A 23,280-nucleotide genomic window follows, 5' to 3' on the forward strand; every position below is an offset into this window, starting at 1 on the left:
GATCAAAATAAGGAAAGCAACTAAGGGTAGGCTTTAAAGTTAAACAGGAATGTTCCTATTCTCCTGATGACCAGATTTTGGGCATTGAAGGCTGTAAGTATTCCAGTCAATGCCTGAAATTCATTGGGACCTGCACAGATGGAGGAGCAAGGTGGAGTATCCCTCCTATTCCTGGTAGACAAACCCAGAGGATGAATTGCAACTTGCCATATATAATAGCCTTTATTAGGAAATGGCTCTTATTAAATATAATCTATATGTAATGCATTTTACACTTTTCTGAAGTTTCTGAATTTTTTGTTTGGGAATTTGTGCATTGAAATGTTGCTGTCATTTCCACTCTGCTTAGCTATTAAAGTTTTTTTTTTTACTTTTCTTTCATTATTTTGTCTTACAGAAGTACTGTCCTTTAAAATGTGATGTTGGTTACAATGGGTTTGCTATGTTATGGTAACCAGGTAATAAAACTTTTTTTTCTACAGGACCAGGAGTCCCGATATACACTTTGCACAGGACCAGTGACAATGAAGGTAATGATTTAATTTAAATAGCATGACTCTTTCCAGCTCCCCCCCCCCCCCCCCCTCAAAAAATCATATATATGAATTCACAACAATACAGACAAGTTAAAAAAAAAATGGTTTTAGGTCCATTGCTGCCACTTGCTGCCCCCATTATAAAAATAAACATCAAAGCTTGGAAATAGTAGTTTAAGCTGTTTGCAACAGCAGGTTTCCCCTAGGTGAGACTGTGGTTTCTGTGCCATTTCTGTCTCTCTGCCATGAGGAACAAGATCTGTGTAAAGCAGGGACAATAATTGTCTATCTGTCAAAAGCAGCAGCTATTGTAATAATGCATAGTTAATGCACTATTGTATGTTTCACTACACTGATGTACCAACAGGGGGTTAGAATAGAGCTTAGTGTTGGCTCGACTCTCGCTTGAATATACCATGTACATGTTCACCCTTATTTTTGCACAGATATTCTGCATTTCACCTTGCTCCTGTGATATACTTTGTATTAGGGTTGCACCAATACCACTTTTTTAAGACTGAAGAACAAGTACCAATACTTTTTTCAAATACTCACCGGTACCGATTATTGATATATATATTTTTTTAATGTCATGTGACAGTGGCACTAATATCCAGCACTGATGGGCACTGGTAGGTGGCACTGATGGGCACTTATGAGGTGTGGACTGTGTCAGTAGTTTTTAGACCCCTTTCACACTGCAAGCGTTTTCAGGTGCTACAGTGCTAAAAATAGCGCCTGAAAAAAGCGGCTCCATTCACTCCAGTGTGAAAGCTATTGGGCTTTCACACTGGAGCGGTGCGCTGGCAGGGCATCAGAAAAAGTCCTGCCAGCAGCTTCTTTGGAGCGGTGAACTCACCACTCCTCCACCGCTGCTCCCCATTGAAATCTATGGGGCAGCGCTGCAATACCGCCGGCTCTTTGTTTCCCCCCCTGGACTTGGGGGTGTTTGTCCCATCTGTAATTTTGTAGCATGCTGGATGATGTGCTTAATTTTGGACAGGGGGTGGTCTATTTTGTGCTAGCTGCATTTGGGTTGTTCTGGGCATACTCAGGGACTTTGTTTTTTTGTGTGAACAGCACTTGCATTTTTCTGGGCATGCTCAGATAGTGTTTTTTTGGGTTACTAATTCAAATCATTCTCTGCAGCTATTACCTTTTGTACCACCACCCCTCCCTTTAGAATGTAAGCTCTATGAGCAGGGCCCTCCTGTACCTTTTGTATTGTTCTGTAATTGTGTTGTCCCCCCCTATACATTGGAAATCGATGTATAAACTGTTGGCGCTATATAAATCGTGTATAATAATAATACACTGGGTGAACGTGCATTGTGTGTGTTTCATGGACCGTGCATGTGTTTTCAATTGACTCATTAGCACACAAACCTATATTATATAAAGCTTGCAGATACCTCTTTTCAGGGCAAGGTAAAAAATGTTTTTTACGTTTGCTTATTTTTTTTTTTTTTGGGGGGGGGGATATTTTTCACTGAAGTATTTTTGATGTTTTCAATGTTTGTAGGTTGTTAGTTTCACTTTGATTTGTCTGTGCAATTAACATACATGTGTTTTTTGCTTTCCATGCTCTTTTCCAAGTTCTATTCTGTTGACCAATAACATTTGTATCAAATTTTTATGTTTTATGTGTTTTGTAGATGCATGCTCAATTCAAGTAATGCATTTTACACTCCCCCCCCCCCCCCCCCCAACAATTTTCATGCAAAAGATTTCCCAGCTGCAGCTTAACTAGGCTGATTGGCATGGCAAAACAAAAAAAGGTGTCATTTGTCTAAAAGCTACTTTCCTGGTGCCTTCGTGGTAACATATGCATGGATTTTGTGTAAGCTGCCATGGATAGGCACTAGGAAAGGAAAATTACAGAGTAGTAAGCATTCAATTTTTTAATTTTAGTGCAGGTGGTTCTCAACTTCAGTCCTCAAGTACCCCCGACAGGACAAGTTTTGGGAATTTATCTTAGCTAAAATAGCTGTCCAAAATACCAAGCCATTGACTCTGATTTAAAGCACCTGTGCAAGATGAAGGAAAGCCTGCAAGCATGGCCTGTTGGAGGTACTTGAGGACAGGGTAGAGAACCACTGATTTAGAGCACTGAGCTAAAATCTAACTCAAGACAATCCTATTCTAATTGTGAATATTTGAGGGAAACCCAGCTATACAGGGAGATTGGTGCTTATAACTCACTCTACTCTCAAACCGATCATCTCTGAGGCTGCCAAAGTATCGATCCAAGCATCGGGCATTTGCATGAGTACAAGTACAGCTGTATTTGGGTCTATAAATATTTCCCCCGCGAGACAACTCTATGATGATGTATTGCCCAATACCCTTTGTCATTCCTCTTGTTTTCTTGATACCTTATCTATTTTGCTGATACTTTATATTGTGTACCCTTTGTACCATGATAAAATCAATAAACACTTAACGATAAAAAAAGAAGTAGCCATTTAGACATGATGGGAGCAAGGTAAGTATCGTAGGACTCTAATGTTTATATTTCTGAAACCGTAATGAGGGGGAGTTGCAGACCTAAAGACAATGTACTGACTTTTGGTGCACTTGAACTGGCTTACCGTTTACTGCTTCTACTGCAGTCATACAGACATGAACACACACATTGACACACTTATTGACTTAAAGGGTAACTCTGCTTTCATGGGAAAAACATTAGCAAATAAAAAAATAATATAGCATATACAATTGAGACACAAGCCATATTGTAATTGAATGTTATTAAAAATGACCTTTCCTTTTCAATATGCAGTGCTGTTATTTTCTATAAGGGCGCGTACACACGGGCGGACTGTTCGCCCAACTTAGTCCGCTGAACAGTGTTTCAGCGGACAGTCCGCTCGTGTGTGGGCTTCAGCGGACTGTTTCAGCGGAGAGTCTGACGAACAAAGTTTTTCGGAATTTCCGTAAGACAGTCCGCTGAAACTTGGTTTCAGCGGACAGTCCGCTCGTGTGTAGGCTTGTTCGACAAACTAAGTTTCGCGCATGCTCAGAAAGGATTTACACGGCGAAGGTTGCATTGCAGTGTATTGGACGTCGAATTTACGTACGTGCCGTTCACGTCATCGCGCACTCTTTCAGCGGACTGTTCGTTCATCGTGTGTGGTCAAGTCCGTTCATGCAAATTTTGAGCGGACTGTTTGTCGGATTGTTTGACGAACTAAGTTGGGCGAACAGTCCGCCCGTGTGTACGCGGCCTAAGATGGAAAATGGCAACCTGGTGGGGTTCTGTACAGAACGTACCCAGAAATATAATTTCCTGCTTGTGTGATTGGCTCACTGATTTTCCCAGAAGTCTGCACTAAGATACAACTCAGAATTTGAGCCTCCCCTGCAACAAAAATTTTATTTTTGGTGGAATACTCTGAAAGAGAAATCGTGTCTAACAGTATGCAGACCCTGTCACTTTCCTCATTAGAGCCACGCAAGTACAGCAGCTGATTGATAATTCTAAAACTACTCCCATAAAGATGCACATGGACACAGACAAACAAACAGCTATTCCTTCACAATAATACAAGGTAGGAATTTGTAACAAAGTTTGTTATAATTCCTTCAATGTACATAGATCACCTAGAGGGGAATGTTTTTTTCTCAACCAAAGTGGAGTTACTCTTTAAACTACAAGTATGTTTTTGGATTGTGGGACAATAAACCATCATGAACCAACATGTGATCTGTAGCCTTTATCAGTGAACTGCTAGAAAGTAATCTTTTTAATATCATGGAGTCTCGCTTCTGTTGCGTGCTATGTACTACAAAATAAAATACCAAGGGAGAGTTGTCAGATCTGGATGTATGGAACAGCCACCTAAGCCATGACCAAAGGCTGCAAAGTTCCAGGGGGTAGCAGATAATCTTTTTCATTATTTATCATAACACATTCCTTTATTCAAACATAAATCCAAAATACATTTTATACTGATATATGTATTATTTTATTCATCCATTATATAAGATATTGGGAATTGCATGGGTACAGAGTGACTGTTAATGGAATCAGGACCAAAGAGTTATCTACCGTAGGTAGCTACGTCCAAAGGTAAAATCCAGTGTAGAATGTAGTGACTGGGGTAGGTGAGTAGAGCTGGACTCTTACATCCAGTTGTCACTCCTGGACTTTAAAACATAAACTGGGCAAAAAGCCATGAAATGATTTGGCTTGGATAAACTCTGCGCCATAAATCCCATATAGAACTGTGTGTATGGATAAAGCAATACAATGAGGTAAATTTCTCAATTTCTTTCTCCGTGTTAGAAATAAGAGTTTTTGAGAGTAATGAGGAGCTAAAAGTCCTACTTGAAGATATTCAGATGCCCACAAAAGAACATGGCAACATTACCCTCCATGGATTTAGTAAGTATTTCATTAATTTACCCCTTTTTACTCTGTGTTCATTCATTACTGTGTACGGGAAATGGAATTTGAAACATATTTAGGAGAGGCTGGGAGACTGATAAAGACACTGCCCTGCTTTGACTAAAACAAAGTTGATGGATATATATATATATATATATATATATATATATATATATATATCCACCTTACAAACCACTCAGGGTCTGCTACCCCTCTCTGCCAATCCCTTAATTGGCTTTCACTCACCCTACATATTAAATACTAACTAATACTAAAAAATACTAACAATAACTTACAAAGTCATCCACAACTCAGCCCCCAGCTACATCACTTACCTAGTCTCAATATACCAACCAAATCTTTCTCTTCATTCCACCCAAGACCTCCTGCTCTCTAGTTCCCTTGTCATCTCCTCCCATGCTCCCCTCCAGAACTTCTGCTGAGCCTCCTCCATCCTACTCCAATCTGCCCGACTTTCTCCTACTCTTTCCACTTTAGGACAATCCCTGAAAACAGTTCTCTTCAGAGAAGCCTATCCTGCCTCCACCTAACAACTGTCCTTTTATTTTCTCCATCAGGCCATCACCCACAATTACCTTTTGTATCACTTGGCCCTCCCTTTTAGATTGTAAGCTCTAACGAGTAGGGCCCTCTCCTGTATTCAATTGTATTGTAACTGTACTGGTTGCCCTGACGTTGTAAAGCGCTGCACAAACTGTTGCATTATATAAATCATGTGTGTGTGTGTATATATATATATATATATATATATATATATATTTTTTTTTTTTTTTTTTTTTATACACTGTATATATAGTGGGTATAGAAAACTATCACATTTTGTTGCTTTGCAGCCTGAAATGAAGACAGACACAGTTTAAATTTTAGTCTCATCTGACCATAACACCTTTTTCCATGTGGCCTCAGAATGTTCAAGGTGCATTTAAGGTGGTCAGTTGAGACTAAAATTTAATTATTTGGCCTCAACACCAACTGAAATGTCTGGCAGAAATCCAATACAGCTCACCATCCAAATAACACCATTCCTAAATAAAGCATGGAGGTGTTAATATTCTGTTACGGGGGTTTTTATATTCCGGAGGGACTGGAGCACTTGGGATAGAAGGAAAAATGGATGGGGCAAAATACCATCAAATTCTTGAGGAAAATGCGCTGCCCACTGCCAAAAAGTTGTCAATTGGTAGAACGTTTACCTTCCAACATGATAACACCGTGGTTTAAGGAAAAGGTAAATGCCCTTGCATGGCCTAGTCAGAGCCTAGACCTAAAGTTCTTGTTACCCTAAAAAAAAAATCCTGCTTTATTAAAGCATGAATAACCGCACAGTGCTTGTGCTGTATCATTTGGCCCCTGTATCACCTAAAATACCTGGCTGATCCTGCAAGTTTCTGCCCCTCGCCCGTAAACTGACCACGGTATATCATGGCTGCTGAGCCCTGATACGTACCTTCATCAGCCACTGCTATCTGCAGCTCTCCTGTATCTCCCTCTGTCCTCCTGCCCCTCCCCTCCCTGCCTGTCTGCTCCTGGGTCAATGCCTGCCCACTCCTCTCTGGCTGCTCAAATAACTTTTAATATCTCATATAATCCTCTTTGTTTCCTAATGATATTTGCTACAGTCTTCTTTGTGTTTTATAACAAAAATTCAGTTTATATTTGTTTTCAGAGCACAGTTCAGCACTCATGTGACAATCCGGCTCTCTCCTCCTCTCGTCCTGACTGACGTCAGTAGAGGAATATTAGTCCGCCTGCTGTAGCTGTCAGATGGGGAAAGGAGAGAGCTGGCCGGTCACGTGAGCACCCAGCGGTGCTCTGAAAACAAGTATAAACTGCAACCGCTTTAAATCCCATTGAAAATCTGCAGAATGACTTGAAGAATGTAGTCCACAAACAGTGACCATCAAATTTAACTGAACTTGAGCAGTTCTGAAAAGAAGAGTGGGGAAATATTTCAAAGTGTAGATGTGCAAAGTTAGTAGAAACATATCCCAACACACTAAAATGTGGTCCAACAAAATACTGACATAAGGGGGCTGATCCTTTTTCCAACTGTCATTCTTTTTTTATTTATTTCAGTGTTTTTTTCTGACATGTTGGTGTTATATCTTTTCACTTGGATGTTTTAAGGTACTAGTAAAAACAGCTGAATAAAACAAAAACTGTGTCTGTCTTTATGCCAGACTGCAAAGCAAAATGTGATTATTTTAAGGGGGTGATTCTTTTCTATACCCACTGTATATATTGTACCTACTAGAGAATTAGTATGGTATGATGTCTAACTGGTCTTGTAAATTCCACCTATTAATTGTAGCTAATGAGAGCTGAGAGCTGCTAACAATAGTCATATGTCACAACACTGAATACAAGCAATCACTATGGCAAATGATGCATGCATTTTAAGAATAGTGCCCATATAGTACTGAACTTTATATGTTTTACTAAACAGCGACCCATCATGTCTTTGTTTTAGATTTGTGGTATCAGATGATCTTACCTCCTAACTTTGACAGATCCAAGAAATATCCTTTATTAATTGATGTGTAAGTATACAAGTAATATAGGTTCATTAAAGGATCTCTGGACTGAGAAAGATTCTGGATACATTTTTCATATCTTTCAGAAGATGATTGAGGTCATAGTTTGAATTTTTATTGATTTGTTTTTATGGTTACCTTTGTCTGAATGCTTTCTTTAATCCAGAGACTCCTGATTTCTAGCTTATCATATAAATATGTACTAAAGTATTCTTTCATGTTGACAGTTATGCAGGACCCTGCAGCCAGAAAGTTGACCAGTATTTCAGGCTAAACTGGGCTACGTACTTGGCTAGCACTGAGAAGATTATTGTGGCCAGTTTTGATGGTCGAGGGAGTGGATATCAAGGTGACAAAATCATGCACGAGATATACAGGAGGCTGGGGACAGTAGAGGTAGAAGATCAAATTTCTGCTGGCAGGTAAGTCGGCACTGACACATACTAGGCTTATTCAGTAAAGCTGGTTAAAATACAGGGAGGAGATGCAGATTGCAGTAACCCATGGTAACAACGAAGGTAGGGTATTGATCTTGTACATTTTGTCTACATGTTCCTGTTTTTTTTTCAACTTTCAAAAACATGTTGATATATCAATTGGCTACTCACTAATTTGACCTTTTATAAGTGACTGTCTATGCATTTTGTGATTTAATGTTAGTAATCATTAACTTTCTGTTTTCATCTACAGCCACTGTAATTATCTAAAACTTTCAAAATCAATACATTGTGACAACTTGGAGGTTTTCTGTACACTGTTAGTATTTAGAATGTCCATATAAATCTTGTTTCCCGCTCTTCTAATTGCTTTACATTGGCTGCAAAAAAAAGCAGTTCCAACAGTGGAGGACTGTGTACAGCAAGTATATCATAAATCAAGTCACTATCTCATGTTATTTCCTGAATACCAGGGTGCCCCTCAATGGGTTCCCCAACCCAAACAGTCAACACTTGCACCCTTTTTAGTGTTCTGTCAGCAATTATCCTTTTTACCCAGCAGCATCTCACAGAAGAACGAAAAAAGCCCAGAACATCAGGCAGTTCACATATATATAAGGCCTTGCTTACACTTGCAGTTGGAGGACAGTAAAAACTCACAGCTGAGCAGCTCTTCCACGTTTTTACATGTGGATGAACATCTCAACTGGTTTCCCCTTTCTCCCAATCATTCCCCCTTAAGCTTTAAAAGCAGCATATGGAGAGTTACACATGCCTTGGCTTTGGTAAGACATAAACCTCATGTCCTGTTTGGTGGGCAGTACCATCTATGAATAGAGCCACAACTACCTTACAACCGTTAACAATGCTTGAAGTTGCAGTGTGGTGGTGCAGATTTTTAGGGGTTAAAACAGGTGGTGAGGAGGTGACATATTGCCTCCTCACCACCTCGCAAATTCCATTTGAAAAGCATTCCACTGCAGATCACTCTTCAGAGAGCAACACTTGTGTAAAAGAGCCCTAAAGGCCAGTGGACAGCTGATACTACTTAATGAGGTTTGGATTCCAGGAAAGATGTGGACCTAGGAATGAAGGCTTATTCACCCCCAAATCTCTACAAAGCCTCCAGGCATGATGGCCCAGAACAGAACTTATTAAGAAACCTAGTTGGTATGTGTGTGTGTATGTGTGTGTGTGTGTGTGTGTATATATATATATATATATATATATATATATATATATATATATATATATATATATATTACACACAGTATTTATGGTCAGAGCCCTATGTCTGGGAGAGATGTAAACCACATAAACACGTCACAAGACTAACAACATAAAGTAGAAAAGTAGACCTGAAGTTTGCCCTGGTCTGCTTGATGGCATGCCAAGTGAAGGGCTCATACCCAAGATTAGCGAGTGGATGGTTTTGTAGAGAAAGTGTTTTAAGAGAAGTGCCCCAAGAAGGGGAATGGGTGGGCACTGCGTACTGGAACCGACAAAGACCAGTGTGAGTGGTCTGCTTAAATACCCCCAACTCCTCCCATAATTTCAGGCCCCCATACTGGCCTTCCTATATATTGCATAATAATATTCATAGGATTCGTAGAAGCGATGCAGAACTTAAAGTGGTTTTATATACTGTATAGTTCCCCAAGCAACAAAAACATATCCTTCTGCATGATTCACTTCTCATAATACACAGTTCTCACACAACAAAGCTCTGAAAATCAGACATTTTAAACCGTAAAGTATTTCCCCACAGTACCACAGTATCTGACAGTGTTTATACCTGTAAAGTATGAAGGGATGAACTGAGGTCATAGAAGTAAATTCTGGGACATGATTATAAGTTATGTAGTCTTGTCTAATGAAAGTCTAATAAGTCTTTACTTCCAAAAAAGATTTGCCAAAAATGTGGGAAAATCTATTTAGATGGGAAGTAATATCCACCTTCTTTGGAAAAACATCAATCAGCTATTTGGAACACTTCCATAGTCGGGATCCCTCAGCGTATGAGACTAAAGCTGTGCCAGTTTTCTTTACAGATGAGAAAAGTCAACTACGGTACTTCTGAGTTTTCCAGGCTACCATATTAGTAGGGTCATCGGGAAATGTAGATCTGTCCTTGGACATTGAATGGGTATTCAATTTTTTCTGAACATGGAAAATCCCTTTAATGCAGCATAAGCACATTGCTACAAACTGAAAGAACATCAATGGCAGTGTCTTATAAAATTTGCTGAGCTAACAAAATGCCTCTTCTGGTAATTGTATGACATGGGACAGGAGTACTGATTTAGCATTTTTCAGCTTTAGTAAATAAACCCCAGTGTGTACTTAAAAGTGGGGTATGCCTGTATATATTTTAGCTATGGAGAGATGTAAGGTTTCATTGTATAATAATGACATGCGTTTCTCATTAGGCACTTTGCATCGTTGGGGTATGTTGATGAAACAAGGATGGCTATTTGGGGATGGGTAAGTACTACATTACGTTTCTTACTTTTATTAACAATTTTGGTGATAATAAAATATTACTCAGCCAATCATCATAAATAAATATAGAAATGGCATTGGCACAAATGATAGCAGCTCAGTATTCTGTAAAATGGTTGTAAAGTCCCTAATGTTTACTTGTACCTAAAGGTAAGCCTAAAATAAGGCTTGCCTGTAAGTACAGCAAATATCTCCTAAACGTGCACCATTTAGGAGATATTTACTACAGTAGCAGATGAGCACTGTGCTCTCAATGGACAGCGTGCTGCACATCATGGGGGACTGACAAGAACTTCTTTACACCAGGGTGGTATTATAGGCACGTTTAGGGGGAAATTCTGCTTGGTAAAAGAATTTCAACAAATTAGCATATAGGTTTAGGAAATATAAAATTTAAATAAAGACCCACGGACATTTTTCATACTCTCTTCATATTTTCAAGCATATCTAAACCCTAAAAAAACGAAATGTATTATATTGTAAATTACCGGTCTATAGATGTGGTGACTACATTAGTTTTCCTTTTTCCCTTTATTTTTACCTAATGATCCTACAAATCTTTTTCTTTGTGCCTCTACTCATTTCTCCACTGTATCTATGAGAGAAAAGCCATGGGTGTCAAGCAGGCGTAACAAACATGTCTACTTTAGTTCATTGCATTTAGTTGCATTGTGGAGTGATGGTACTAGGAGTTTATCCAAAAAGGGTGTTTTTGGCTTTCTTTTCAGCTCACAGGACATGAAAAGGATATGGATTTTCTGGCAAAATCAACAGGTGCTTTCTGTACTTGCTGAAAATATTCTTAGCCAAAAAACAATAAAACCTGAATGCAGCCACAGCCATCTAAGGACTGTAAGCTGCAATATATTAAAGATTTGATTTAGATTCATCTCTATTTGTATTTTTTTTGTTTTCAGGGCAAAACTTGAATAAAGAAATATGGAATATTAAAGATTTGTTTTGTCATAGCCCTCCTAATCCATGTGCATGGACCCTAATCTACATGCAGGGTGCCGGACACATGGATTCCAATGTTTTTTTTTTATTTAAGCACATGATTAGAGCCTGAGGCTCTAATTGGCTCCAAAAAGGGTGAGCTCAGGGTGCAGAGCACTGTGTTCTGAGCCCACCCACTTGTGTGACAATAGGGAATTAATATTCGCTATTGTCTTTCCTGCCTCTCCTCCCAACCAGTCAGGAAGTGGGTCGAGCCGATTGGCCAAGAGGTGAAGCGATTGTATTGTCCAGAACTGGGGTGGGGAGGATGTACGGAGCATCCTGGGAGATGGCCGTCCTGATCGGAGCGATCTCTTTGCTCTGCATCGCCGCGTGAGTTTGTCTTGCTTACCCCACCCCCCAACTGGAGCACCAGCCACCACTGGATTTAGATATGCTTAAATACTGAGCTAAATGCAGACCACTAAATGCAAAGCAGAAATACATGTATGTGAGCTGTTTTACCTTAACCAAAATAGTTAAGCCAGCCAGTCTTGTGATCCAGGCTCCTTTACTGGACAATAAAGCCAAGGCCAGTAGTGCTTTACGTGTATCTATAGTTTTGAATGGAGTGGGGAAGCATTAAACTCCAGTGAGGTTTTTCTGTAGTTGGAAGCTTCACTGGGGGGAGGGGGGTTCCTTCACTTCCTGCCTGGTCCCCCCAGGACAGAAATTGAGGAGGAATCTCTCTAATGGTGCCAAAGATAGCAGTAAAGCTTGACAAGGCTTCTAACACTGCCCCATTCAATGCAGAGCTAAAAAAAAGTTATACTTTAGATATACTTTAGGAAAATGGTGCATCACACCAATGTTAGTTCAGAATCTTTCCCTTTAACAGTACAAAGTACATAATACTTATAATAATCATTTTAAACTGTGTGTATATGTGTCTTTTCAGTCATACGGAGGTTATGTAACTTCTATGGTGCTTGGCAGTGGAAGTGGTGTGTTTAAGTGTGGAATTGCTGTAGCCCCGGTATCAAGCTGGTTTTACTATGGTATGTGACACAACAATGCAGTATTTTATTAAAACAAAACTCAGTTTTTTAAGGGTATGTCTACTCAGATCTGATATTCTTCTTTGGATGGACATTAGATAAATTGCTGAAAAGTATAAAGTTGGAATATGCTGGTAGTAAAGCTATAGACTTACTGAGTTACTCACTGAGTTACTGATTTTACTTCACTACTAAACTACAACTTGAAGCCCACTTGAACTTTAAATTTAGTCCACCAGAACGCATTCTAGGTGTGCAAAGTCGCAGAATGTTTTCTTTAGAAATTAGATACAACCTGAGTGAAAACAACTGTCCCCTGCCAGCATGCTGCAGTGAAGATCTTTTGAATTCTGTGTGGAAGCAGATATCTCTATACAGAGGTTCTAGCCCCCCCTGCTGAATTATTGAATTAGACCTATATCTCTTAAATCCGCAAACTCATGAGCCATACTGATTGGGGAGCTCTAGCTCTAAGCAAGCTTGGTGTTTTCCCAACCTCTGCAAAAAGATCACTTTCACCCAGAGAGCAAGGGTCCTTTTCTGCAGCATACTAGTAGGAGATAGGCTTTTCTACTTATGCTGTTGCTGCTTTCAGAGGCGTAACTAGAAACCTCAGGGCCCCGATGCAAGAAATCAGGAAGGCCCCCCCCCCCCCCCCCCGAAAAGCATGATTTTGATACTATATTTTTTTCCACTGTAGAACAAAGTAAAACATTTCTGTGCAGCCTGTGTCCCGAGTGAAACCTGTGTCACCAGTGCAGTGGTGGTACTGGAGGGGGGTGGCAGTGGTACTGGAGGGGGATTGTGGTCCTGGAGGTGGGTGGCGGTGGTAGTCCTGGAGAGGGGTGGCAGTGGTACTGGAGGTGGGTGGTGGTGGTGGTACTGGAGGGGGGCTGATGGTGGCACTGGAGGGGGGTGGCAGTGGTGGTACTGGAGGGGGATAGTGGTCCTGGAGAGGGGTGGCAGTGGTACTGGAGGGGGATGGTGGTCCTGGAGAGGGGTGGCGGTGGTACTGGAGGTGGGTGGCGGTGGTGGTACTGAAGGTGGTAGCGGTCCTGGAGAGGGGTGGCGGTGGTACCGGAGGTGGGTGGCGGTGGTACTGGAGGGTGGGTGGTGGTACTGGAGGAGGGTGGCGATGGTACTGGAGAGGCATGATGGTCCTGGAGAGGGGTGGCGGTGGTACTGGAGGTGGGTGGCATGGTGGTGGTACTGGAGAGGGGGTGGCGGTGGTACTGGAGGTGGGTGGTGGTGGTACTGGAGGTGGGTGGCGGTGGTGGTACTGAAGGGGGGTGGCGGTCCTGGAGAGGGGTGGCGGTGGTACCGGAGGGTGGGTGGTGGTACTGGAGGAGGGTGGCGATGGTACTGGAGAGGCATGGTTGTCCTGGAGGTGGGTGGCGGTGGTACTGGAGGTGGGTGGCATGGTGGTGGTACTGGAGAGGGGGTGGCGGTGGTACTGGAGTGGGTGGTGGTGGCACAGTCTGGAGGGGTGGTGGCCTGGTGGTACTGGAGGGGGGGTGGTGGCACTGGAGGGGGGATGGTGGCATTGGAGGGAGGGGTGGCACTGGAGGGCGGTGGTGGAACAGTCTGGAGGGGGGGTGGTGGAACAGTCTGGGGGGGTGGTGGTGGCACAGTCTGGAGGAGTGGTGGTGGTGGCACAGTCTGGAGGAGTGGTGGTGGTGGCACAGTCTGGAGGGGGGGATGGTGGCATTGGAGGGAGGGGTGGCGGCAGTCTGGAGGGGTGGTGGTGGTGGCACAGTCTGGAGGGATGGTGGTGGTGGCACAGTCTGGAAGGGTGGTGGTGGTGGCACAGTCTGGAAGGGTGGTGGTGGTGGCACAGTCTGGAAGGGTGGTGGCACAGTCTGGAGGGGTGGTGGTGGCACTAGAGGGGTGGTGGTGGCACTAGAGGGGTGGTGGTGGCAGTCTGAAGGGGTGGTGGAGGCACTAGAGGGGGGGTGGTGGTGGCACAGTCTGGAGGGGTGGTGTTGGCAGTCTGGAGGGGGGTGGTGGGCTGGTGGTACTGGAGGGGGGGTGGTGGCACTGGAGGGGGGATGGTGGCATTGGAGGGAGGGGTGGCACTGGAGGGCGGTGGTGGCAGTCTGGAGGGGGGGTGGTGGAACAGTCTGGAGAGGTGGTGGTGGAACAGTCTGGAGGGGGGGTGGTGGTGGCACAGTCTGGAGGGGGGGTGGTGGTGGCACAGTCTGGAGGGGGGGTGGAGGGCTGGTGGCACTGGAGGGCGGGTGGTGGCACTGGAGGGGTGGTGGCACAGTCTGGAGGGGTGGTGGCACTGGAAGGGGGTGGTGGTGGCACTGGAAGGGGGTGGTGGGCTAGTGGCACTCGAGGGGTGGTGGTGGCACAGTCTGGAGGGGGGGTGGTGGCACTGGAGGGAGGTGGGGGTAGCGGCACTGGAGGGGTGGTGGTGGCAGTCTGGAGGGGGGTGGTGAAACAGTCTGGAGGGGTGGTGATGGCACTGGAGGGCGGGTGGCACAGTCTGGAGGGGGGGTGGTGGCACTGGAGGGAGGTGGGGGTAGCGGCACTGGAGGGGTGGTGGTGGCAGTCTGGAGGGGGGTGGTGAAACAGTCTGGAGGGGTGGTGACGGCGGGTAGGTGGGTGGTGGTGGCACTGGAGGAGGTTGTGGGCTGGTGGCACTGGAGGGGGGTGGTGGCACTGGAGAGGGGGTGGTGGGCTGGTGGCACTGGAGGGGGGGTGGTGGCACTAGAGGGAGGTGGTGGCACAGTCTGGAGGGGTGGTGGTGGCACTGGAGGGGGTTGTGGGCTGGTGGCACTGGAGGGGGGTGGTGGCACTGGAGAGGGGGTGGTGGGCTGGTGGCACTGGAGGGGGGGTGGCGGCACTGGAGGGAGGTGGTGGCACAGGAGGGGCGATGGTGGGCTGGTGGCACTGGAGGGCAGGGGGTGGCACAGTCTGGAGGGGTGGTGGTGGCACTGGAGGGGCGATGGTGGGCTGGTGGCACTGGAGGGCAGGTGGTGGCACTGGAGGGGGGTGGCGGGCTGGCACAATCTGGAGGGGGGGTGGTGACTTACCGCCAATCAATCGATGATGATGATCGATTCCCCCTCCTCAGAATCCTGCAGAGTGACGTAAAGTTCCTCCATGAAGCGTGCCTCCGCTCCTCCGGGAAAGCCTTGCTTCAGAGAGTGCCTTCACTGCATTGGCTGAAGGTTTTTTTGTGTCCGCCCCGCCTCCCTTACAGACGCTCTGGATAGGCGGGGGCGGAGCCAACCGAGCACTTCTCTCACGCTGGCGAAGGACGGCATGAATGAACCCGACATTACGCCGCACACGCACACCCCCGGCCGGACAGTCAGGTGGGCCCCTCGGGCGGCGGGCAGAGGGCGGCGGGCGGGCTGCCGGTGGGCCCCCTGAAGTGGCCGAGAATTACAGGGCCCAGTCGCACTTGCGACTGTTGCGACCCTGATAATTCCGCCACTGGCTGCTTTCCAAAGCAGCTTTTAGTTCCACCAGGAGATGCTAGTCTTTACCAATCATTAACACAGATATCTTAATTGTATTGTGTGTTGTTAACATTGACTGCTCAAGCCCCAAAGGAGAAGACTTTTTCACCTAAAACGGCTTAGCTGTGTTTGATACTCTAAGCCATTAAATGTTTCAAAAGGTCCTTTAAAGTGGTTGTAAACCCTTACAAACCACTTTGACCTACAGGTAAGCCTAGATTAAGGCTTACCTGTAGGTCCAAGCAATATCTCCTAAACCTATATGGTTTAGGAGATATTTGCCCGAGAACGGGCACCGCTGTCTACGGCGCATGCGCCGTAGACAGCGGCGCGCAGGCGCACTGAACGCGGCAGTTCCAAGAATGGAGCTGCCGCATTTGTCCACTCCCGTGCGCATGCGCGGGAGTGACGTCATCGCGACTTCGCCGAATGACAGTGGCGGAGCTGCGAGACGCCACCAGCAAGATGGATGCGGCGGACTACAGGGGACAGCGGCGACTTCGCTGGCTCCTGTGTCAGGTAAGTGACACATAATGGACTACTATGCGATGCATAGTAGTCCATTATGCTTTACCTTTGCAGGGAAAAAAAGAGGAAGTAAACTCATCAGGGTTTACTTCCTCTTTAAGGGAGATGAACAGTTGTACATGGCGCTCTTCAATACACATCCAGGAATTCAACATCTGGCAAACACCTTCTTTGTCACTGTCAGAGCAGTATAAGCCTAGGATCTGAACATGGTACACCCACCCTATATTTTATGATATGAATATATGGTTTTGAAGTCTACTGGTCCAGCGCTATCACACACACATCAAAGAAAGAAGATTGCAAGACATATCACACCTTCATTTGGAGCTACCTGCAAAATATTTTTTGTAGCTGGTTTGAACTGAAAGTTCCTTTGGGCTTTAAAATCATGTCACACTTTCACTGATAGCCTTGGCTGTGGTTACTTTTAAAAATTAAAGTTCTAAACACAGGCAAGGATATTTTGGCACAAAAACCCCTGAGATAAGAACAATTTAAAAAGAAAAGGCGATTCAAAGCAATGATGTCCATCAGTTTTTGAAGACATGGTCTTTAATTATAACGAGACCGCTAAAACACTTATTAGTAGCTCACAGATTGTTTTTAGTGGATACCAGTAACTGCTCCATATTGCATATTAATAATTTTATTGACACATTTAAAAAAAAATAATCAACAGTTGAAATCACTTACTTGCTCTTATACTATTTGAATGAAATTTAGGACAGGACCTCAAATACATTAATTTAAAAAATCTGGTCTAAGAGTCCCAATCGGCATTAGAGGGTTGCTATACATTCAGAATCTCTCCGCAGTACTATAGCTTAGAGAACAGATAAGACCATTGGGAAGGAGAGGCCAGAATACTGAGGAGCTGCTAGGACATTTAAATGGGGTTAGAGAGAAGGCGATTATAATGATCATTAAGGTTTATTAATTAATAAATAGTAATTTGAAGAGTAGAAATTATAGATTACCCCTGGAGTGAGTGTAGATCATTTAAAGATCCCGCACAAGTAGAGTTAGAATCTGGTGTGAAGGCTCCATGGATTTGATATTTAGTCATATAAAGTTGTATTGGATCATTTGGCACTTTTTCATCTTTTTCATTATCTGACATACTGTATATAGTATGCTTCAGTTTATCAAGAAACAAGCAAAATATCAGGATTCTTGTTCTGAATTACTAAGGGTACTATGGCATCAAAATTAGTAAATTCCTTCAATTCCCCAAACAAGTAAACGGTGCTTACCATATCTGTTCTATCAACTGCTTGAAGCATACTTTCCCCCAAAGCAATCAACATTAGCAATCAAAATAGTACCATTACATACAGTATATGCAAGTTTTGACTTTTTGTCAAAAGTCAACAGCTAAGCCATGGCCTCCATCTCCATCCAAGGGTGTGGTCAGAGAGGGAATTCACAGAGCATTGACACATGTATGTCAGAGGAAGGGTATTATCATTCTATTAAATACAGCATGCACATCAAAGACATATCCGCATATGTCTTTGATGTGCATGCTGTATTTAATAGAATGATTGGATGTTTTTATCTGGCAGCAGTTTCCTAAACATTGGAGAAGGAATGGATTGTTTTTGTAACATTCAATAACTTGGTAATGGTTGCCATTCAGAACTATTTGTATCTATTCATGTGTTTCATATACTGTATATACTGTACTGTATCTAGCCATATAAAGTAATTTATCGCTTTCTATAAATTACAGATACTATTTATACCGAGAGATACATGAGTCTGCCTACACCAGAGGATAACCTGAAGAATTATGAGGTATGATATCCTGTATTATCAAACATTAGTCATTGTATGGTTTTTCCTCTTACTGCCTTTCAGATTCTCTAGCCTTATGTCAATAATTTCCCAAAGACTCCTCAGTATGATGTAAACAGCAGTCAGAGAGAAATGGTAGACTTGGGTGTGTTATCGATATTTAGATTATTTAGGGCAAAAAGGAGTCCTAGATAAGGTAGCAGCTTCTAGACCCCAGTTAAATGTATCCTCCTTGGTAAAGTGACAAGCTAGATTACAGCTTTGGTGAATTGCGCTATCTCTCTGGTTTACTGGGAAAGAATGAAGGTTTTATTTGGATCCCCTGGAGATACTTAAAGCTCTAGGCCCCTGTCTATTTTGCACTGTGAATGGTCTGACTCTGATCTGGGTTGGCTCAGTGCCCCATATATCGACCAATTATCTGTCCCTTGGCTGCCTTTTATTTGCCCTTTTGCTTTATTTGCCCTTATAATGTTTCTGGTTGCAAAAAATGTTGTACCGCATTAAAAAATAATTGTTTCCAAGGTAATTGAACTATAATAGATATTTAACGTGCGTTTACATGGTCATAAAAGGTAATAAGAACAAGGGAAAGTGCATCACATCTCCTAGCCTAGCTTCTCTAGGTTAAAGTCTGTGAGGCCATTCCACCAATTCAGGCTTGAATAATTAATACTGTTAAATAGAGTTCACCTTAAAAAAATTATTTTAGCCTTTAGTAAATTTTCAGAATACACACTGCAAAATAAAAATTAAAAAACATTGTACCTGCTAACCATTTTGTAAAATTTCACCTATTCCATAGAGACCAAAAAATATCTCTTGTTATTTGTGTGTTACATTCCCAAGTGAACTGTGGACAGGAATCTGCATAACCATTTCTTTTTCTGTGGTCGGTAAGCAGTGTGACTGCTCTGTCCTGACCCGTTTTTTCTATCCTGAATGGCTTGTTTGCTGTCACTGAATAAGTACATTGTATACTACCATTACTGAAACAGTACTTTGTGGAATCTGGGTTCCTAACAAGGTCAAATCATTAAGCCGTACAAATTGCATTAGTCAGTGCTTAAAATAAAAACAGTCTGAGTTGCCCCAAAGCCACCAATCTGCTCCAGAAAATAACAATTAAAAAAGATTAAAAAGTTTACTTCTTACCCTTTGCTGTCTGGAAATACAAACCTTTTCCCCATTATTGACCTTGCTTATGATAGATAAGGAAAAAGGAAGGAGCATCTTTACAGTAAATTGTATTTTGGAGAAGGATTGTGGGAAAATGGTCAAAAAGTTTTTTCTATCCAGGGGTATATTTTAGTTCTCACTAGCTCAGTGAAAGATACAATTCAGTTTGTTTTGCACTATTCAGTAATTTTACTAGCTAAATCAAAAACCAATAAACCTTTCTTTATTCCGTCAGAGTTCGACGGTCATGGCTAGAGCGACGAAGTTTAAGGACGTGGGATACCTCCTCATCCACGGCACAGCAGATGGTGAGTCTCCTCTAATTAGGCTTCTACTACCCATGACAGATTTCCAGCATCAAAACTGACAAAACAAAAACTTGATGGCCAAATGCTATATTGTGATGACCGAGACAGAACAACACTAATTGTCTACAAATGTAAATTATTAGCTGTGTAATTATATCATATGAATCTAAATCTGCTGCTACTGAAACTCTACCACATGTTCAGCGTTAACTGTTTTTGCTAATGAAAAGGATTTATCAGCATATCAAGGAGATCTGGTATCTGTGGTTAAAATACCTTCTCTGTAAACTAACTTCAACAGACTATGGGGCCTCTTCCATGACCCCATGTTTCTGCATGCATAGGGCCAAATACACAGGTATTCTGAAATCTTAACTTGCATATGTTATTCTGAAGAGCATCAGATTCAATAGGTATTTGCTAAGCATTTGAGAAGCCATCTTAACACTTGTAGGGCCCTAAAGCAACCTTTAGTTCAGTGGTGAAGGTCAATGAGAGTGCTGTCTATTGCTTTACAGGTACCCTGCAGCCAATCTTACAATTGAAATAGGGCAAGCTCCTCTGCCTCTAATATTTCCGGTGCCACGAATGCCACTCTGAAGAGGAATTCCCCCCACAATCTGCTGGTAAACCAAAATTCCAGAAATGTTGACCTCCTATCTTACCCTTTCATGCTCAATGGTTCCTTCAATCAACATCCACATCACTATTGTTTTCTGTTAGGATGAGAGGGTGGGCAGGAGGAACTGCTGAGCACTGCAGGGGACACAGGAGACTGACACTTTTGGAAATACCGGTTTCTCAGCAGACTCCAAGAGGTGATTCCTCTTCATTGAAACATTATTAACATAAACAGCACAGGAGAAGCAGTAATTTTATTCTTCTTTACAAGAAACTGCTTTATTTTAATTTCTCTGTAGTTATTACTTCCAGATGTAGCTTGAGGGTGCATTAAAGATATGCCTTATTTAGAACGAAAAATTAAAGTGTACATGAAACCCCATGTCTTTTGTTTTGGATAGCATAGCGAGGGTACAGAGCTCCTGCAAGGCTTTGACTGCTGCCTGTCTTCACATTATGGCAGATTTACTCTACCCTGCTGACCACTGTCAAAGTCGGTTCAAACCCAAGTTCATCCAGGCATTGAAGTTAGCTGTCATTGCTAGTCAAACCCAGTTTACACTGAACCCAAGCTCATCCATGGTTGGTGCCACAGTAGCAATAGAGGGGAAAATTTCCAAGGGGACACTTTTTCTGCTGAAAACTTTATAAAAGTTCACTTTGCTTCCATTTTCTGGTAATCTTTTGATCTGTGGATCTTTTGTTTAAACCTCTAGGCCTCCTTCATACAGCCAATTATCTGTATTCTGTGGGTTCTAATTGCAGATTCTTGACAATGGAATGACCGGGGTCATGTGAATAGCAGCAGTTGGGTAGCCTTTATAAACAATTGTAAATGAAAGTGCAGTGCTAAGGGATGCAAACAAATGAAAGTGCAAAAAATGTAACCAAATAACTAACACTGATAAAAGTGTAGAACGCCAACAATCTGATAGAGACAGTGCCTGTACCCATCCATATTGATGTAAGTGCATTACTTATTCAATAAACATACCTGGCTAAAGCTTTTATGCTATGTTGGCGTTTTTCCTTCCTCAATCTCTACATGCCTGGTTGAGCCTTGGACTTTTTGGATGCTGAGTTGGAGTGGCATTCCCTTTGTGTTGTTCTGTGTATGCTGGTTCTTGTGGAGTCCAATCTCCTTTGGTTTCTCTGCACATTTGGCTCCTTGCTGATAACAAGTAGCCCACTGGATCTGGTAAGAGTACCCAACCATTTTGTCTGGTGGTGGCTGCACATTCAATGTTAATTTCCACTCCTGGTGGTCCTTTCCACAAGAGTACACTGAACTTCTCCCCAGAAGCAGAAGTTTGAATTTATATTGAACCGTTTTTCCACTTCAGTCACTCACTTCCTCCCTTAGAATCTATGCATTTTTACATGGACATTATGATTTATTGATATATATATATATATTTTTATGTATTTATCAGTATTATTTTTGTATGTTCTACACTTTTATCAGTGTTAATTATTTGTTTCAATTTTTTGCACTTTCATTTGTTTACATCCAGGGGCGGACTGGCCATATGGGTACTCGGGCACTGCCTGAGGGCCCAATGCCACTAAGGGGGCCCATCAGGGTTGCCAACCTCAATAAAACCAGAGACAGTATGTAAAAATCTGTGTATTTTTAAAAATCCCAAGATTATAGCTGCCCCGCCTCTCCAGTACCTTTGTGTATTCTGTGTGTGTATACTGTGTGTCTGTGTGTGTATACTGTATGTGTGTATACTGTGTGGCCCCATAATCTATTGCCCAGGGGCCCCATAATATCCTATTGCCTGGGGCCCCCCATAATCTCCTATTACCCAGGGGCCCCATAATCTTCTCCTATTGCCCGGGGGCCCCATAATCTCCTATTGCCCGGGGGCCCCATGAGTTGTCAGTCCACCCCTGTTTGCATCCCTTAGCGCTGCACATTAATTTACATTCACTTATGCAATTAGTTCTATTGCAGTGTCAGCAGCTTAATTTTTTCTTAGTGCTGGTGCAGTAAAATTTTGTACTATTATTGACTTTATAAACAGATGACAGGATGACAGTGGCAACTGCTTATCGTATGTAGCTGCTCCCTGCGTATTTATCTGAGAATGTCCGATCCTGGATGCAATTGACTGTGTCTAGGCTTGACCATCCGTAGGTACAGCTACATGCAGAGCCCACTGTCAGCCTGTCATTGGTATATATATAGGCTGACCAGCAGCTGCTGTGCACATGACCTGGACATTCCTCTGGCAAAAATCTGCCACTGGAATCCACAGAATGAAGATAACCGGCTGTGTAGAAGAAGCCTTGTAATTCAAATATTTCCAAACACACTCCCTCTAGTCTTCTTGCTGTCTCTCACATACAGATTGTCAGTAGTGAGGCAGTTCTCACAACAGTTTCCACAAGTGGGAAGGGTGCTTTCATTTTCAAAAAACAAGCTGACAACAGCACATCCTGGCTACTACACTTGTACTAGACAGCCTAGTATACCCTGTTTCCCCAAAAATAAGGCCTAGTGTGATTGTCTGTGATGGCTGCAATATAAACCCTACCCCCCAAATAAGCCCTACCTTGTTTCACCGAAAATAAGCCCTACCCTGAAAATAAGACCTACAAGAACTTTAACTAGGGCTTATTTGGGGGGTAGGGCTTATATTGCAGCCATCACCGACAATCACGCTAGGTTTTATTTTCGGGGAAACAGGGTAGTACATGGCTTGTGCTGTTGTCAGCTTGTGTTTTTATGAATGAAAGCTCTTTCTTCCAGATGCAATCTTTCTGTTCTGTCTGCCAGTTTAAGATAAAGGGGTATGGTTGTGTAGGCTTTGTGTGCACTGCCTGTCATGCCCTCTGTGCTCCTGAGCTGTTACTCAAAAACCCATCTTTGTTGATCAGGGTTGTCAGATAGCTAAGAAGGTGGACAGGCTAGCTATCTGACGACACATCTCAGCAACCCCTGAAGAGATTAG

The 23,280-nt window shown here is 42.9% G+C and overlaps 1 protein-coding gene across 1 annotated transcript in view; it reads left to right on the top strand.

Annotated features, from left to right (window-relative positions):
- LOC143923753 (dipeptidyl peptidase 4-like) overlaps window positions 1-23,280 on the top strand; it is a 179,437-nt gene that overhangs the window by 150,227 nt on the left and 5,930 nt on the right. Inside the window, exons 18-25 of the mRNA XM_077447582.1 lie at window positions 483-530; window positions 4,825-4,923; window positions 7,418-7,487; window positions 7,709-7,903; window positions 10,348-10,402; window positions 12,315-12,414; window positions 18,148-18,212; window positions 19,627-19,699. Of these exons, the coding sequence (XP_077303708.1) occupies window positions 483-530; window positions 4,825-4,923; window positions 7,418-7,487; window positions 7,709-7,903; window positions 10,348-10,402; window positions 12,315-12,414; window positions 18,148-18,212; window positions 19,627-19,699 (705 nt within the window). The remainder of the gene's footprint in view (window positions 1-482; window positions 531-4,824; window positions 4,924-7,417; window positions 7,488-7,708; window positions 7,904-10,347; window positions 10,403-12,314; window positions 12,415-18,147; window positions 18,213-19,626; window positions 19,700-23,280) is intronic.

Source organism: Lithobates pipiens, unplaced genomic scaffold (assembly GCF_037356315.1).
Source record: "Lithobates pipiens isolate NorthernLeopardFrog02 unplaced genomic scaffold, aLitPip1_a1.2 Scaffold_22, whole genome shotgun sequence".
NCBI lineage: Eukaryota > Metazoa > Chordata > Amphibia > Anura > Ranidae > Lithobates > Lithobates pipiens.